The sequence below is a fragment of the Sus scrofa genome, chromosome 17 (assembly GCF_054392235.1).
Source record: "Sus scrofa isolate SSC_HxYL_T2T_F1_AM1 chromosome 17, Sscrofa_HxYL_maternal_Yorkshire_Landrace_v2.0, whole genome shotgun sequence".
Classification (NCBI taxonomy): domain Eukaryota; kingdom Metazoa; phylum Chordata; class Mammalia; order Artiodactyla; family Suidae; genus Sus; species Sus scrofa.
In genome coordinates, this window is record NC_139399.1 from 26,528,621 (window position 1) to 26,546,950 (window position 18,330).

General features: G+C 41.4%; 1 protein-coding gene across 2 annotated transcripts in view; it reads left to right on the forward strand.

The window, feature by feature from the left end:
• SNAP25 (synaptosome associated protein 25) overlaps nucleotides 1-14,731 on the forward strand; it is an 86,061-nt gene extending 71,330 nt beyond the window's left edge. For both annotated transcript variants that reach the window (XM_021078361.2, XM_021078359.2), the window contains exons 6-8: nucleotides 2,105-2,230; nucleotides 6,570-6,714; nucleotides 13,454-14,731. In XM_021078361.2, coding sequence (XP_020934020.1) covers nucleotides 2,105-2,230; nucleotides 6,570-6,714; nucleotides 13,454-13,522 — 340 coding nt within the window. In that variant the 3' untranslated portion in view covers nucleotides 13,523-14,731. The remainder of the gene's footprint in view (nucleotides 1-2,104; nucleotides 2,231-6,569; nucleotides 6,715-13,453) is intronic.
• The last annotated feature ends 3,599 nt before the right edge of the window (nucleotides 14,732-18,330 follow it).

Sequence of the window (18,330 nt, forward strand, 5' to 3'; positions counted from 1 at the left end):
TAGTCAAGATTTAACTGTATATCCTTTTCAGTGGCCACTTGCCCCCAGATGAGATATCTACCTGTTCTGTGATGAATTCCAACAGATACTTTTTCCCCACCCATCAACTGTGTGTGGAGAAAGGGTGGAGGCAGGCCCCCTCACTCCCCGGGATGGATTCCAATATAAAGATGAAATGACGGCCCCTACAAATTCCACATACTAGTTGGCACTAATTCCTTATTGCACAAGAGACCCTAACTGAGCTTCAAAGCTTGACTGAAATGTTCCCTATTGTGTGTAAATAATGCTTTAAAAACCATGTGTCACAACGCAGTGGCTGGTGGTGCCCTGGACTCTCTGAGGGCTTCGCCCTGTCTCGGCATGTTTCGAAGGACTATGGTAGATGTCCAGCACTTATGTGAGTCTATGTGCAGCATTGTGGGTGCAGTGATTCGCCTTCGTTCAGAAACGCAAACCTCCCCAACCCCCTTGACTCTGCCAAAGATGGTATACCAGACATTTTACATAGCAGAAAGCATCACAAGGTCCAGGTAACTTCTTCTAATATGAGGAGGGAGGGGATGGGGATTTGGAGGAAGGGGGAACCAGACTTTAAACTCTATTAAATTCGTTTTTGGATTTTGTCCCACTAAGTGGGCTCCTGGCTCTTAGCAGCGAATTTGGACTGCTGCAGGGGTTGTGGCATTCATGATACATCAGATTATGGGAGTCGCTGAAATTTCATTTGGACAGTTTTCCAATTTGTCTCCAGGGTTGCTTGGTCCCCAGTCTGCAAATATTAGTGGTAGAGCCAGTTTTAATAGATGGCTATGGTCCTCCAGTAAAAGAAAAAAGAAAGAAAGAAGCTAAATTCTGGTGCCTTATCATAGAAAATGTGAAAATGGGACCAAAGAAAGTTCTGTTCTTGGACTAAAAAGCGTGTGGTTTCTACTATGCAAAGAACCTAAAAACATCTTTGATGGCACAATTACAACACACCCACCAAAATATGCTGCACATGTTTCTATTGGGCACAACAGGTATGCCTGGATTTTAAGTCTCTCTCCAAGGCAGCTCAGTGAAATATGGCCCACGGAGACCACACCCTTTCCAGACTACTCTTCCCCTACCTGACCCCAGCATAGTTTAAGTAGGAGTTTGTAACCACTCCCAGCCTGCCCCGCTGCCCAACAAAGAAGCTATTGAACCTGCGTTTCAAATCTTCATGAAGGCTATTACTGTCCTGCTAGTGCCTTTTTGAGAATGATCAACTTCTGGAGTAGTTTGGCTTAAATGAGAATGCTTCACTTTCTACTCATGCCTGTAGCTGGTGCATGAAGAAGATGTAGAGGGATTTCCCTTTTTTTGGTGCTAGATGGCTTGTTCTCTCTTCTATTTTCCTGCATTCATTTCACTACGCCTCTTTTACTTTTTGTCTCTGTGGACAAAGGTTTGTACATCGACTCTGGATGTATGGTGACTGTTTGGAAGTACCGATATATTATCTAATTCAAATCACTCTAGAGGCAACTCAAAGACCATCACCCTTGGCCAACCACCAGTCCTTTATGTGCTCCATGCAGAGTGGGAATGCTTGGTTCCACAAATGCCTTGAGGGAAAAAAAATTAAAACAGGGAATCTTTGCATGATGGTGTGTAAAAACTTGGTCCAGTATGTTTTTTTTGATGCCAGTGCGTTGCTGTGGTGTGATGTACACACTCTACTTGGCAGTCTTGTTTTGTGTCTGTCTGCCAGTATGTTTCTTCTGTGTGTTTTGTGTCTCAAAATAGAACCTTGTCATTGAAATAGAACTGAATGTCCTCCAGCTACCTTAAATCTTGTCTTAAATCCAACAAAAACAAACCAAAACAAAGAACAACCTATGGGCAAAGTTTGCCATCTTGACAATTGCAGTTGACTTGATTGGAAATGAAAATCCTGAGTAGCTGAGGCATGGTGGTGGCCAACTGTTTGGGTCCGGATTATGATATATCGGTATTCTCTGATGCCTCAAATTAAAACTCATTTGCTTGGTTCGATTCTTAGCTTGAAGAGGGAACCATTGTTGTGAGCTTGATGCTCCACCCCCTTTGCTGGTCACTCACCCTCTTTTTTGCATAGGCTTAAATCAAGTGATGCTTACAAAAAAGCCTGGGGCAATAATCAGGATGGAGTTGTGGCCAGCCAGCCTGCTCGTGTGGTGGACGAACGGGAGCAGATGGCCATCAGTGGTGGCTTCATCCGCAGGTGAGCCTAGTGCAGCCAGCATTATAACAATTACCTGATTTTTCAAAATTTTAATGGAGTATAGTTGACTTGTGGTGTTATGTTACCTTCAGTTATACAGTAAAGTGAATCAGTTCTACGTATACATATATCCATTCTTTTTCAGGTTCTTTTCCCATATAGGTAATTACAGAGTATTGGGTACATTCCCTTGTGCTATACAGTAGGTCTTTGTTACTTACCAATTTTATAAATAATAGTGTGTACATGCCACTCCCAACCTCCCAGTTCATCCCTCCCCATAGCATTTCCCTTTTGGTAACCATAAGTTTGGTTTTGAAATCTTTGGGTCTGTTTCTGTTTTATGAATACGTTCTTTTGTACTGTTTTTATTAGATACCATGTATTAATGATCTCATGTGATATTTCTCTTTCTTTGTCTCACTTGCTTCACTTAGTATGATCATCTCTAGGTCCATCCATGGGGATGCAAATGGCATTCTTTCATTCTTTTTTTTGGCTGAGTAATATTCCATTGTACATATGTACTACATCTTCTTTATCTAATTCTTTGTTGATGGACACTTAGGTTGCTTCCATGTCTTGGCTATTATAAATAGTACTGCCATGAACATTGGAGTGCATGTATATTTTTGAAATATGGTATTCTCCAAATATATGTCCAGGAGTGAGATTGCTGGATCACATGGTAGTTCTATATTTATTTTTTATTTATTTATTTTTATTTTTATTTTTTTGCTTTTTGGGACCACACATGCAGCATATGGAAGTTCCCAGACTAGTGGTCTGGTTGGAGCTACAGCTTCCCACCTACACCACAGCCACAGCAATGCAAGATTGGAGCTGTGTCTGTGGCCTACACCACAACTCATGTCAGATCCTTAACCCACTGAGTGAGGCTAAGGATTGAACCCAAGTCCTTATTGGGTTTGTTACTGCTGAGCCACAGCAGGAACTCTAGTAATTCTATATTTACTTTAAGGATCCTCCATACTGTTATCCATAATGGTGGTACCAACTTATATGCCCACCAACAGGGTAGGAGTGTTCCCTTTTCTCCACACCCTCTTCAGCATTTATTGTTTGTAGACTTTTTGATGATGGCCATTCTGACTGGTATGAGGTCAGTTATCTACTTTTTAGGGACAAACCACCTCAAACTGAGTGGTTCTTAAAACAATCATTTTATTACTTTTTTTTTTTTTTTGCTTTTTAGGGCCCCACCTGTGGCATACGGAGGTTCCCAGCCTAGGGGTTGAACTGGAGGTGTAGCCGCCTGCCTACACGACAGGCACAGAAACGTCAGATCTGAACCACATCTTCGACCTATACCACAGCTCATGGCAACGCTGGATCCCCAACCCAGTGATCGAGGCCAGGGATTGAACCCACTACCTCATGGTTTCTAGTCAGATTCACTTCTGCTGAGCCATGGCGGGAACTCTCACTTTTATTACTTCCGAATTTTTTTTTTTTTGCCACACCCAAGGCATGTGGAAGTTCCCGAGCCAGAGACTGAAGTTGAGCCACAGCAGTAACTCAAGCTGCTGCAGTTACAACACCAGATCCTTAACCCACTGTGCCGCAGAGAACTCTCTGAATCTTTTCGTTGGCTGAGCAGTTCTTCCGAGAGCCTCTCCTGGGCTCACTCATTATATATAACTGGGTGTAGGATGATCCAAGATGGCCTTATTGTTTATCTGGTGGTCGGCTGGGGCTGTCACTGAGGGCCTCTCTTTTCCTCTCCGTGGCCTCTCCAACAGTAAAGCCCAGGTTTCTTGCATGGTGGGGGCAACAACCTCAGCAGTAGACTCTGATGCACAGGATTTATCAAACCTTTGCCCACGTTTCGTGAGACAAACCAAGTCACATGACCACATCCAACACCAGCGCAGTAGTAAGGAGGTGTCTCATTTCATGAGTTCAGTTGGACAGAAGTTACTAAAGAGATTGTTTACAGAGGTGTGGGCAGTGTCAATAACAAGGAACGGTGAAGCACTTAGGAACTAGCAATAGCCAGGAAGGGTCCTAACTGGCCAGGAGCAATCTATCACCAGAAGCCAAGAGGAATTACATCTGTGGGCAGGGGCTATATGTTGAGATTCAGCAACTGTAGACCCAGCAGGAAACAAGAAAGGGAAATAAGTGCCCCAACCCCTCAGCCTCTTGCCCTCCGGTCCCTCAATGGCCATTGGCCAGAGGCCACAGAAAGTCAAAATAAGAGAACCTGGGTGATAGGGTTGTAGAGAGGTCAGCCTCTGAGCCAGAGAACAGATCAAGGGGTACACACAGAGAATAATGAGGAGACCTGACTTCTTAAGCAGGTCCTATGAGATCTGGAAACAAAAGCTAATTTAACCTCTATTTAAAAATCTCAAATCACACATCTGCTGATTTAAAACTCAGCTCCCAAGAGATCAGAAAATAATAATAATAACAAATAGTCCTGTTGCCAAAAAAAAAAAAAGGGAAAAGTTATTCTTTTTTGCAGGTTACTACCCTAGGACTCAGCAGTAACTAGGGTAGCTGTTTGATCAACCATCTATATACCCAGATTCAAAAGATGAGTCACTGCTCTTTATGTATAAATGTCCAGATGTCTACCCAGAACTTCACAGATGACAATTCTATTCATGTTTCTGTCTGCTCCCAGGGAAACTAGACCAGGGGTCCTCAAACCTAACTGCATATTAGAATAACTGTGCAATTTTTTAAAAGTATCAGTGCCTGGGCTTAATCCAAACCCAGTGAATCAGAATCTCTAGAAATGAGACATGGATATCAGTAGTTTTAAAGCTGCTCAGGTAATTCTGAAATGCAAAGAGGGCTGAGGACCATGGAATTAGAAGTATGTCTCAGCTGCTGATGATCATTTAAATAAGCTTCTTTTTTTCTACATAAGAGATCTAGAAAGTTCCCTTTTAATTTTATCTGGATTTAAATGGTTTTAAAACCTTAGAGAAACAATCTGCATTGGGATTTACCATGGGGGAAGGATGTTAACCCTTCCAAACATATTTTAGCCCATCAGCATCTGTGGTAGAAAAATGTTTTTTGGTAGGGTTTTTTGTTGTTGTTGTTGTTTTTGCTTTTTAGGGCCGCACCCATGGCATATGGAGGTTCCCAGGCTAGGGGGCCAATTGGAGCTACAGCTGCTGACCTATGGCACAGGCACAGCAATGCAGAATCCAAGCCATGTCTATGACCTACACCACAGCTCACGGCAACACCAGATCCTTAACCTACTGAGCAAGGAACCCGAAAACTCGTGGTTCCTAGCCGGATTTTTTCCACTTCGACACGATGGGAACTCCTAAAAAGAGTTACTTCTTAACTTTCAAGCTGGACTATGAAAAAAATGAGAGCCAAGTCCTTCCTCCCCACTTAAACTGAAACAGTAATTTTCTGTCCCAGTCTTCTTCTTTGAGATCATCCATTCACAGTGCCACCAAAAATCCCATAGCATTGAAATCTGAGCAAATAAAACCACCTTGACAAAAAGCTCCCTTTGGAGTTCTTGGGAGCAAAAAGGATTAAGGGGCAGACTATAATTCACATTCCTCTTCCCTTTGATATTGGTCCCAAATGGAGAAGGAGATGGGTGGAGAAATTCTGTGACTTAGTTCAATAGCTTTCTCTTTCATTCTAAATTTGACCCTTGTAGATTTTGATTGACATCTCAGAAAGAAAAATACAGTTTCTAACTAGTTCCATCTTCATTCTCTGACCCAGAATCCTCCCAGCTAAAATGATTTTACCCTTAAAAAAAAAAAAATGAAAATTGGGATAAACATATGAAGGGAGGAAATGATGATGTGTTGGTGGAAGTTAGAAAAGTAGGTAAATTAATCTATTTAATATGCCTTCTTTAAAAGTAGAAATTTAGGAGTTTCCTTTGTGGCTCAGTGGTTAACGAACCCGACTAGGATCCATGAGGACGCAGGTTCAATCCCTGGCCTCACTCAATGAGTTAAGGATCCAGCGTTGCCATGGTCTGTGGTGTAGGTCGAAGATGTGGCTCAGATCCTGCGTTGCTGTGGCTGTGTGTAGGCCAGCAGCTGCAGCTCTGATTCGACCCCTGGCCTGGGAACCTCCATAGGCTGTGGGTGCAGCCCTAAGAAGCAAAAAAAATAAAAATAAAAAATAAAAGTAGAAATTTATCAATATGCAATTTTTAAAAGTACCTTGTAATGTACAAAAGCTAAAATGTGTTCCTGTGTTGAACGGAGATTCAGAAAGTATAGGGTTGATACCTAGAGGTCTATAGATTTACCCTCATCTTTGACTCCTTGGTATTTGAGTTTCTTTTATCTTCTAAAAACTGCTCTTTGATACCCAGGGTAACAAATGATGCCCGAGAAAATGAAATGGATGAAAACCTGGAGCAGGTGAGCGGCATCATTGGAAACCTCCGTCACATGGCCCTGGATATGGGCAATGAGATCGATACACAGAACCGCCAGATCGACAGGATCATGGAGAAGGTGGGTGCATGGCTGTCAGTATGTTTCCTTTGCTCATCACTTCCTCTGAAATAACCACTGAGGAAGGGTGAAGGGCATCACAAGACCCTCACGCCATGACTTTAGGTTTAGGCACTGAAAGATAATCCAAAAATTGTCTAATTTTCCAAGACAAAAATCCAGCAGCACAGAAGTAAATACCAGGGTAGAATTTAATCTAGCAGATAGTCCTCCAAGGGCATCTTTATTTTAGGCAACTGCTGGGCATATTAGGATGAGAGAAACAGCATCCTTACAGCCAAGAAACTTAGAACAGTGAATTTCCAGATGAAAATATAATTTGCCAAGAAAGCCACACATCCAGTGCTAAATGAGGTTAGATGAGGAAAGACTTCAGGGTTCAGTAGATGGGGAAATCTCCCCCAAAAAAGTCGAATTTGTATTGAGTCTCTAAGGATGGTTAGGAGCTTGTCAAATGGAGATGATGTAGGAATAGAGTCAGGAAATGGAAGTGCCAAAGCTTTAATGATAGTTCAAAAAGGCCCAGATTCCATTTCTAGGTCAGTGGTGCACATGTCCAGATCTCAAAGTGGAAACATAACCTGAGGAAGTTGAGTTCACAGGAGGACACCAGATGTCAATCTAAGATTGAGCCCCTCGTGTCAATAAGAGGCATTAAGGAAGAGTGGGGACAATATAATGGAAAAGGGTGGGTTCGGGGTCTTGAGATTAGGAGGGCCCAGAAGGAAACGCTGAAAAGCTTTGGTAAAAAGATATGGGCACCAAACCCTGATATTCTACACTATATGCATCTGATACAGCTTCTGTATCTTTGTATTCCACCCCCTCACCAATCAGTAGAGTCCTAAATATTGCTTGTAATCTCTTAAAATGTCCAAATGTTAACAAGGGAGAAATACACACATTGTAAGTTTAAAGGCAGTTGTGCATCTATAATCAATTCTACTCAGCTAATCATATATTGTGTGAGATTATTCCTTGGAAGGTGCTGATGTTTTGAGTCTGAAACCCTGAGTTTCTTTTCAACAATTTACTCCACTTTGGTAGGGGAAGAAGGGTGTTTTTTGAGATCTCTTGAATCACAAAGCTAAATACTCAATTTCTTGGTACCTAAGCATTCTCTGCTGACTTGAGAAAGGCATGAATAGACATAAAAGGAATGATTTGCCCTATTGTGTTCTATATACATTATATTAAAAACTATTTGATTGCATGATACTTTGCCTACTCAGTATTGAACTGCATAATAATGTCAGATGTCAGTGTTGGTTGACAAATATTTGTCCTCTGCTTACTTTCACAAGACCTGACATACTTATCATTGTTAAGAGCCTTTGAAATGCTAAAGCTTTGAAAGCTGTGCAAATCAATAGATTTTAGAACAATATTGAGAGTCTCAAAAAGCACTAGAGCCAACACAAATGGACCTAATGCATTATGGTCCAGAAAAATGAACTAAGAGGTAATTGCCAGCTTACCTTCCAACAGGAAAATGATTTCAAAAAAAAAAAAGAAAAGTAGTTATTTTCTATCAATGGGCCCAATTTACTCACAGATGTAGGAAGATAATGTATCTCAGACTCAATTAGAGTCCCAGAAAGAGAAGTTCTGCTAAGAAAGAGGGGTCAAACCTTTACTGATAGAGCTGGGCTTTAAGCAAGCGTAAGTCTTCCTGGAAAGGCAAGTGACATCTTAATTCTGCCACTTTGCATTTCCAGTTCTCTTCTTTAAGGAAAACCTTTCATTCTGGGGCTGATTTACTGCACAGGCAAAGACAGACGCAGCTCTAAGTTTTATAAGCTTTCAAAAAGTCAGGCAAGTGAATAGGAAAGAGCCTTTATGTCATCTTTGAATGTTGAGTTGCTTAAGTGGGGAAGGGGTCTAGTTACCTTCAAATAACTAGTGGGGTTTTTTTCCCCTCATCAAAATGACAATCTAGATATGAGTTAGATAAAGTCCATTTCAACTCAACATTGCCCCAAATGAAACAGGTTACAGGAGTTACACAGTCATTGGTAGACTTCTACCTTCTTGTACAAGTTCTTTCTACTGTTAATAGGAAGTGCAAAGGCTTCCTGCATATCTAAGGTTAAAATCACATTGTAGGACTGAAGAGAATCTTCTGGTACTTCTCTCATGACCACAAAAATAGCTTCACCCAACTCTGTCAGTCACAATCCTTTCTCATCCCTTCAATTAACAGTCAAGTTTTGGGAGTCCAAAACAATGCAATTTTCCATACATTCCCATGGACTGTCAAGAAGTTACTTTGTCTATTTAAACACCTTGCTTTCTGGAGTTCCAGCTGGGCTCAGTGGAATCCAACCTGACTAGTATCTATGAATATGCAGGTTCGATTCCTGGCCCCACTCAGTGGGTTAAGGATCTGGTGTTGCCGTAATGTGTCGCAGACACGGCTCCAATCCGGCACTGCTGTGGCTGTGGCGTAGGCCGACAGCTGTAGCTCCAATTCGACCTCTAGCCTGGGAATTTCCGTATGCCACAGTTGTGGCCCTAAAAAGAAAAACAAAAAACCTTGCTTTCTGATTTAAAGTATTTTTATATATAATTTTCTAAGGTTAAAATGGTATGATTCTTTCAAAAAACTACTAAAATTAGGGCGAGTTTATATCAGATCTTCATGGGAACTGTTGCTAAGGAAACAACAGAGTGATGTTCAAACTTGGATTTAAAGTTGTCAGTGAAAAAAATAAATAAAGTTGTCAGTGGAAGATGCCATGCACATGTATACGATGAAATACGTTAAATGCTGAAGCTTTTAGCACTCCTCAAATTCTCCCATCAACAAGGAAATACGGCATTTGAAAACTGAGACCTTGACTTCCAGTAGGGCTTTCCAGGCTTCACAACATGGGTTCTCATCTGAAAGATGTTAGAGAACAGTTCAAATCTGCGATCAGAGCAGGATGCCAATATGAAGAAGTGTATTCATTTCTGGAAGTCTGTGCTGTGCCCTAAAAGCTACCTGCCATGGTCTGAAGTTGAGATTTCCAGAGTGTTCAGAAGGGTGGGCTAAACAGCTCCGTCTACCTCTCTTACTGACTTGTTTGTTGGAGGGCATCCTGGTTTTCTCAGAAGGGCAAATTGTGTAACATATTTTGAGCATACCAGCGAGTTTAGGAGTTTCTAAATAGAAATATGAAAACTGGAATGAGATGGATTGCATAAATAAAGTCCTAAAGCATATAAATAGAATAAACACAGACGTGTTCTCCAAATACTGGGAAGACATCTAAAAAAAGATTATCTCACAAAAAATTATCTCAGAATTTTTTTTCTAAAAGCACTTCTATTATATAATATCATAAAGATATGGTGCCTTTTGTGTCAGATATTGTATGTCTGGAATATTGGTATGCTTCAAAAATGATTTTGGTGGCCATCACAGACACTTATTGAAAACGGCTCCTCCCAGGTCCTTTAAGAATACCCAAAGAGTAAGCTGATGCTCTCCTTGCTTCAAAATATCCTCTGGTACCATCATGAGAAGACTCTCCAGTGCATTCTTTTTTTTTTTTAAAGCCACATCTGAGGCATATGGAATTTTCTAGGCTAGGCATCAACTATGAGCTGCAGCTGTGACCTATACCATAGCCACAGCCACACAAGTTCCAAGGTGCATCTGTAATGTACGCTGCAGCTTGCAGCAGTGCTAGATCCTTGACCCACTGAATGAGGCCAGGGATTGAACCTGCGTCCTCATAGACACTATGTCCGGTTCTCTTTTTTTTTTGTAAAATATATGTATATTTTTTAAATGTCATAAAATAGCAATAATTTTTATAGCTCAGAAGTATTCCAGCCTTCCATCTCTGTTATGAACTGCATTTTACATATCTGTCATAATATTTGCCTTTCCACTTTTTTTTTTTAAAGATAGAATGGCCTTTATTTTGTTTTTTTGACTATAGAATATTCTTGTTATTTTTTAATAGTTATTTCCCCAATACAATTTTTTTTCTACTGTACAGCATGGTGACCCAGTTACACATACATGTACTCATTCATGCTCCATCATAAGTGACTAGACATAGTTCCCAGTGCGACACAGCAGGATTATGTCCAGTTCTTAATCCACTGAGCCACAGTGGGAACTCTTCCTGTGAATTCTTGTTGCAAGAAATCCTAGAATGTTTGCCTCCAGAAATGTCATCCATTTTTTGTTTGTTTGTTTGTTTGTTTTCTTGTCTTTTTTCTGGGCCCCCACCCACAGCATATGGAGGTTCCCAGGCTAGGGGTCTAATGGAGCTGCAGCAGCAAGCCTACACCACAGCCACAGCAACTTGGGATCCAAGCCTCATCTGCGACCCACACCACAGCTCACAGCAATGCTGGATCCTTAATGCACTGAGCGAGGCCAGGGATCTAACCCACAACCTCATAGTTCCTAGTTGGATTTGCTTCCGCTGAGCCATGACAGGAACTCCCAGAATGTTACCCATTTTTACATGGATGACCTGTCTCATTTGAGCACTTCTCAAAGTTAAGTCTGGAAAGATAGTCAGCATAATCTGATCTTCAGGAACATTTCACAGAGCTCTGAGCCTGTAAAATTTGCCTTTGCACCAAGGTGTCATTATTTCTGATAGTATTTATAGCTGAAGAGGGAATATTTAAGGGCCAAGTCAAATTGGAGAGAATACTCATTTTCTAAATTAGGAACCTAGGGAGTTCCCACTGTGGCCCAGTGGAAACGAATCCGACTGGTTATCATGAGGTCGTGGGTTCAATCCCTGGCCTTGCTCAGTGGGTTAAGGATCTGATGTTGCTGTGAGCTGTGGTGTAGGTCATAGATGTGGCTTGGATCACGTATTGCTATTTCTGTGGTGTAGGCTGGCAGCTGTAGCTCTAATTCAACCCCTGGTCTGGGAACTTCCATATGACTTGGGTGCGACCTTAAAAAAAAATAAAATAAAATAAAGTAAAATAAAATAAAATAATAAATTACGAACCTAAAGGTCAAGAACAGGAATCTATAGATCAACACAGTCTCAGAAAATAAGTGTTCTGTCTTACCTGTTTTGAAAATCAACTCTTGATTATCTAATCAGATGGTAGGGAGCCATTGCCAGATAATGAATAACCCAGAAATATTTTTATTTTAATTTGGCAAATTTCTACTTGAATACTGAGTGTGAGAGGGTCCTAGGAATTCACAATCAAATGGAATAAAGACGAAACAGCTTGGTGGAGATTAGGAATCACAGTAGTAGATGAAAACTCAATAATCATTGAATAAGTTCTGGTTGATATAAAAACAGTTCACTTTCCTTACACTGCCTCTCAGTTTCCTTACCCTCTTCCCAGGCTGGAGAGGGACAGACAACATTACCAACCACAACAGAACAAAACAACAGCCTAAACAAGATTTGTTTTCCCTTCTACTTGCTGACTCAGCTGTTTCTCAGTGATGTTTGGAATCGTTCATTTTCTGAAGTTTAAAGCTATATCCAGCTAGTAGCCCTGAGTGTCATGGTACATGCAGAACAAAAGGTAGCTCAAGCAGTCAGGGCAGTCAGTCAGTCAAGGGACAGAATAATAGTAAATGTGCCTCTGCAAACACAAGCCAGTTATCAAATCCATAGGAGTAAAAGTCCTCAGAAAGGGGGCTAAAAAATTATTAAACATCCCCAAATCAAGCCATGTTTTCACTCAATAACATTAATTGCAAGATAAGATATATTGAGCACTTAATTTTTGGGAAACATTATTCTAAGCACCATTGCATATATAAACTCATTTCATCTTCATAGCAAACCTAAGTAGGAAAATGACTAACATAGTGATAACCAGTGTGGATTCTGACTGTAGGCTGCTTGCTTTCTGACTCTGGTTTCCCCATTTATTAGTACTGAGACATTAGGCAAATTGCCTACATTCTCTCTGCTTAGTTTCCTCACTTGGAAAAAGGAGCTAATAACAGTATATGCCTTATAGTTGATGTCAATCTCGATGGTGTCAAAGTCGAGTGAGTAGAAAGTAGTAGACACCTGTGCTCATTAGCAGTGTTCTTTTGGTCCTCAGCTTACAGATGAGAAAACTGAGGCTCTGAAACTTTCAATAACTTACCCAAAGTGACACTGCTAATAACTGTACCAATGACGATAATTCGACTCAATCCAACAGATGTGGATGCCTGTTTTTGAAGTCATTCCAGAAGAGAAAGATCTTTTGCTATCAGATAAATGTAACAAGATAAATGATATCACTGGTCTCAAAGGACACTGATAGGGAAAGAGTTTGAGAACTAAGATCAAGCTTCTGTGATCATATCCAAGTCCAGCCATAAGCAGTGGTTCTGGGAACACAAAAGAAGGGATGGTTGGAGTTCCCGTTCGTGGCTCACTGGTTAACGAACCCGACTAGTATCCATGAGTTTGTGGGTTCGATCCCTGGGCTTGCTTAATGAGTTAAGGATCCAGTGTTGCCGTGAGCTGTGGTATAGGTCGCAGATTCTGCTCGGATCTGGCGTTGCTGTGGCTATGGTGTAGGCCAGTGGCTACAGCTTCGATTCGACCCCTGGCCTGGGAACCTCCATATGCCATTAGTGTGGTCCTAAAAAAAAAATTTAAAACAACAAAAAAAGAAGAGATGGTTAATTCTGATGGAGAAGTTTCAAGAAGCCTTCACCCAATAGGAGGCATTTGAACTGGACCCAGAAGGATAAATAGAATATTAATGGGCAAACTGAGTTCTGTTTTCTTTCCCCTTTTTCCAGGCTGATTCCAACAAAACCAGAATTGATGAGGCCAACCAACGTGCAACAAAGATGCTGGGGAGTGGTTAAGTGTGCCCACCTGTGTTCTCTTGCAAATGCTGTCCAGCAAGATAGCACCTTCATGCTTTTCTCATGGTATTATCTAGTAGGTTTGCACACACGCACACATCAATCTGCCCCCATTGTGAATGTTGTCTTGTGTTGTCCATCGGCCCAACAATACTATGTGTCTTTTGTTCTTTCTGGGTCTCTTTCTTTCCAAAGGCTGTATATAGTGGTCATTTGGTGGCTCTAACTCCCTACATAAGATGTCTTGGGTTTCATTTTTTCCTTTCCTCTCCTCAGTGGCGTTTGCTGAATGACAACAATTTAGGAATGCTCAATGTGCTGTTGATTCTTTCAATACGCAGTATTGTTCTTGTAAAACTGTGACATTCCACAGAGCTACTGCCACGGTCCTTTCTTTGGGTGTCAGGCTCTGAAACTCTCAAAATTTGCTGTCTTTGGTTCCTCATGGCTATCATCTGTCTTTATGATTTCATGATTAGACAATGTGGAATTACCTAACAAGCATTGCACTAAAAGTGATGTGATTTATGCATGAGAACTAAATAGATTTTTAGATTCCTACTTAAACAAAATCTTTCCATGACAGTAGCATACTGATGAGAAAACACACATGCACCAACAGCAAAACAACAACAAAGCATGCTCAGTATTGAGACACTGTCAAGATTAAGTTATACCAGCAAAACTGCAGTAGTGTCACTTTCTTTCTGTCAATATTTAGACTTATTAACCATGATCATCCTTTTTTTAAAAAAAAAGAATTTTAAAAAAAGTTGGGTTTGACACACTCACCACTTAATCATTTCCAGCAAAATATATGTTTGGCTGAAACTATGTCAGATGGATGTAAAATAGGGTTTGTTTGCTGCTTTCGAAGGCTGTGTTTTGGAGAAAGCAACCTTGCTATGAAACAGTGTGGAGATGTAAATTTAGTAAGGCTGACTCTTATTAATCACCATTTCCCCTGTGGTTTGTTATCAGTAATTCTCTGTTGCTTAATCTAGAGCTATGCACACCAAATTGCTGAGATGTTTAGTAGCTGATAAAGAAACCTTTAAAAAATAATATAAACGAATGAACTATAGATAAACTGTGCGATAAATATCATTACAGCATGTAATATTAAATTCCTCCTGTTTCCTCTGTCCGTTTGTGATGTGATTGACATTTTGTAGCTAGTTTAAAAATTATTAAAAATTATAGACCCCAGATGTCTGCTTTAATTTCTTCATGGACCCTGTCTGATTTTGCACTCACATGAGAAGAGCCTGGCCATCATGCCATTGTTCCTAAGAAGACAGTTCTTCATGCTGAAGACACCATATGGAAAAAACAAATGTGTCCCTTCTAGACACAACCCCATGGCAGTCGAAACTTGGCTTGATTTTTATAATTTATTTCAGAAATGCTTGTGGGTAAATTCAGTGTTGGCTGTGGGGAAAATGAAGTTCTCCAGAAGGCAAAGGAAAAAGAAAAATCCGTGGGAAAAATCCTAGGGTACCCAGACTTGGCCCTACATTGACTTAGGTATATCAGGTGTCAATAAATTCTTCTTTTCCTTCCCTCTCTCAAACATCCCCCCAGCCAAACTGAGCCCGCCACAATCACCACCACCACTGCTGCCCCCACTTTATTTAATAGCTTTATGGCCATATCAAGTCACCCATTTAAAATATATACTACAATAGTTCCTAGTATATTCACTGAGTTGTGCAATCTAATTTTAGAATATTTTTAAACATCCCCCAAGGAAACATCCTACCTATTAGCAGCCATTCCCATTCCACTACCTCAGCCATAGGCAACCACTCATTGAAGTTCTATCTATAGATTTGCCTATTCTGAACACTTCCTATAAGTACAATTCGACAAGACGAAGTCCTTTGTGACTAGCTTCTTCTGTTTAGCATAGTGTTTTCAAGGTTCCTCCATGCTGTGGCATGTAACAGAGATTCATTCCTTTTATGGCCAAATAATGTCCATGGTATGGAAAATATGTTTTGTTTATCCTTTCACCGTGGATGGATATTTGGATGGGTTTTCCCTTCTTGGCTATGACATGTGATGCTGCCGTAAACATTCATGCACAAGTTTTTGTGCAGACAAAGGTTTTCCATTCTCTTGACATCAGCACTTTTACCATCACTGCCTCTGCCACCAACATGTCTACCATGATCCCCTCCACCCTCACCTGTACCTTGCTACCTCTTCCACCACCAGAGCTTCAACCACCACCACCTTGACCTTTCACTACCTCTGCCACCTACCGTCTTGACTAGCACCTTCCCCTTTATTACTACTACCTTGCAATCACCTCCAGCCCCTTCAGCACCACTGCCACCACCAGCACTGCCTCCACCCCCATCTCCTCCACCACCCTCACCAACACCATTCTTACGCTGCTAACCCATGCCTCTCCTACTAGCCATGCAGACGAATGTATCCTGATGGCCTTGGTTGGCTGCTGATCATTTCACTAGGGACTCAGAGCAGTTAAGAAGTAAAAACAGTGCTGACAAACTCATCATTCTCTGCAAATATTTGCCATTCTCTATCCTCTTCTCAAGTCTCAGAACAGTTCCTAGAGATACCCAAGGCTCAGGGACGTTAAGGACCTGCTCTAGCAACACAGTTATTTCTTTAAATTAAGGTAGTAGCAGAGTTCTCCTGTGACACAGTGACTTAAGGATCCAGTGTTGTCACTGAAGCAACTTGGGTTGCTGCTGTGATGTGGGTTCCATCCCTAGCCTGGGAACTTCCACATGCTGTGGGAGCAGCCAAAAATAAAAAATTTAAAAATTAAAAAAAAACAAGGTAGTAGAGAGGATGCTCGAGGACAGAGAAGATGAATAAATACACTGAGCATGTCAAAGGGTCAATGTTTGGACCATGTAAGAAAATTCTACTCCAAACTTCCTCTTTTCTCACTGAAGTGAATGAGTGTGTTTCCCCATTGTTTGAGTAATTAAAACTGCACACTGGATTCATGAAAAGTAAGATATGGGCATCTTGCTTTAAGGTCCATCATGTAATTCATGCTTAAGCATATTTCCTTTGATAATTGAGCCTGTCTAGCCTCAGCTCTGATGCAGTCAGCTCCTTTTGGCTCAAGGAAGACATGGTCCCAGGGATAAATCAGCTCTGGGTAATGTGCCAATTCAGGAAGTACATTAGACATCTAATTATTAGGGCAAGGCGGAACACTGCAAAGCTTAAATCTATCTCCTTCATCAGTAACCCTTTTACAAAAGACCAGAAGGTGAAAGTTGGTCCCAGGTCCTAGTTGACAGAGTCTTCTCCTCTTGGCTGCCTCCCCATTTCTAGTTCCAGTTTTCCTCTTCTATATCCTCCTCCGGCATCTGCTTTGACCAACTTGCCCTAATCACTATGTCACTGATTTGTCAGCAAATTGATCATCCCACTCAAAGTTAAGAGAAAAGGAAGAACTCATACCCTATGATCAACTAGTACATGCTATGTGCTGTGTGATGTGCCTTAGTTATATTGGCTCATTGAACCTTCTTAAAAACTCTGAAACTTTAGGAGTTCCTGTCATGGCGCAGTGGTTAACAAATCCGACTAGGAACCATGAGGTTGCGGGTTTGGTCCCTGCCCTTGCTCAGTGGGTTAACGATCCGGCGTTGCCGTGAGCTGTGGTGTAGGTTGCAGACATGGCACGGACCCCGCGTTGCTGTGGCTCTGGCATAGGCCAGTGGCTACAGCTCCGATTCGACCCCTAGCCTGGGAACCTCCATATGCCGCAGGAGTGGCCCAAAGAAATAGCAAAAAGACAAAACAAAAACAAAAACAAAACTCTGAAACTTTAGCATTATAAGTCCCGTTTGGCAGAAGAAGAATTAATAGAGTTTTTAAATGAGTTGTCTCTTGTGCAAGCTAATCAGTGTTGTAGGCATGATTCAAGCCAGATGTGTGTGTCTCCAAAGCTGTAGAGAGGCTCAGAAGATAAATCCAGGATTGTGTCTCTCTCAGTTCAACTCCAGGAGACACTTGGCTTCATAACGAATAGTAAAGACAGGAGTTCCTGTTGTGGCTCAGCAGTTAGCAAACCCGACTGGCATCCATGAGGACACAGATTCAATCCCTGACCTCGATCAGTGGGTTAAGGATCTGGTGTTGCCATGAGCTGTGATGTAGGTCATGGACATGGGCTCGGATCCCACATTGCTGTGACTCTGGCATAGGCTGGCAGCTTCAGCTCAGTTTGGACCCCTAGCCTGGGAACCTCCATATGCTGCAAGTGCGGCCCTAAAAAGACAAAAAAGACAAAAAAAAAAAAAATAGCAAAGACAAACATGCTGTGCTTCTTTGAAAAGGTCTTAGTGAACCCACTTTTCATTCATCTTTTCCTGAAATATTTATTAAGCCTCTATGCCAGGCTCTGTTCTGTCAGGAACGCCTGTCTTCATTATTTTTTATGAAGCCAAATGTCTCCTGGAGTTGAACTGAGAGAGGCACAATCCTGGATTTACCACCTGGATTGAGAGCAGAAGGTTTGGGAGGGAAGTCTGGTGGGGGTGGGGGCAGGGAAAATTCCCTAGACCCATTGAACTTACATGAAACTTACACTCAAGCTTGGGGTTTATCTACCTAGATAAAGCAACAACTAGAATATGAAGTATATCAGATGGTAGATGTCCCAGAGAAATGTAAAGCAGTGAAGGGGTAAAGAATGAAGTGGGAAAGAGGTGTTATTTTAAAACGGTGATTGGGAAGTTCCCAATGGGGCTCATTGGTAAAAAACCCAAACAGGATCCATGAGGATTCAGGTTCAATCTCTGGCCTTGCTC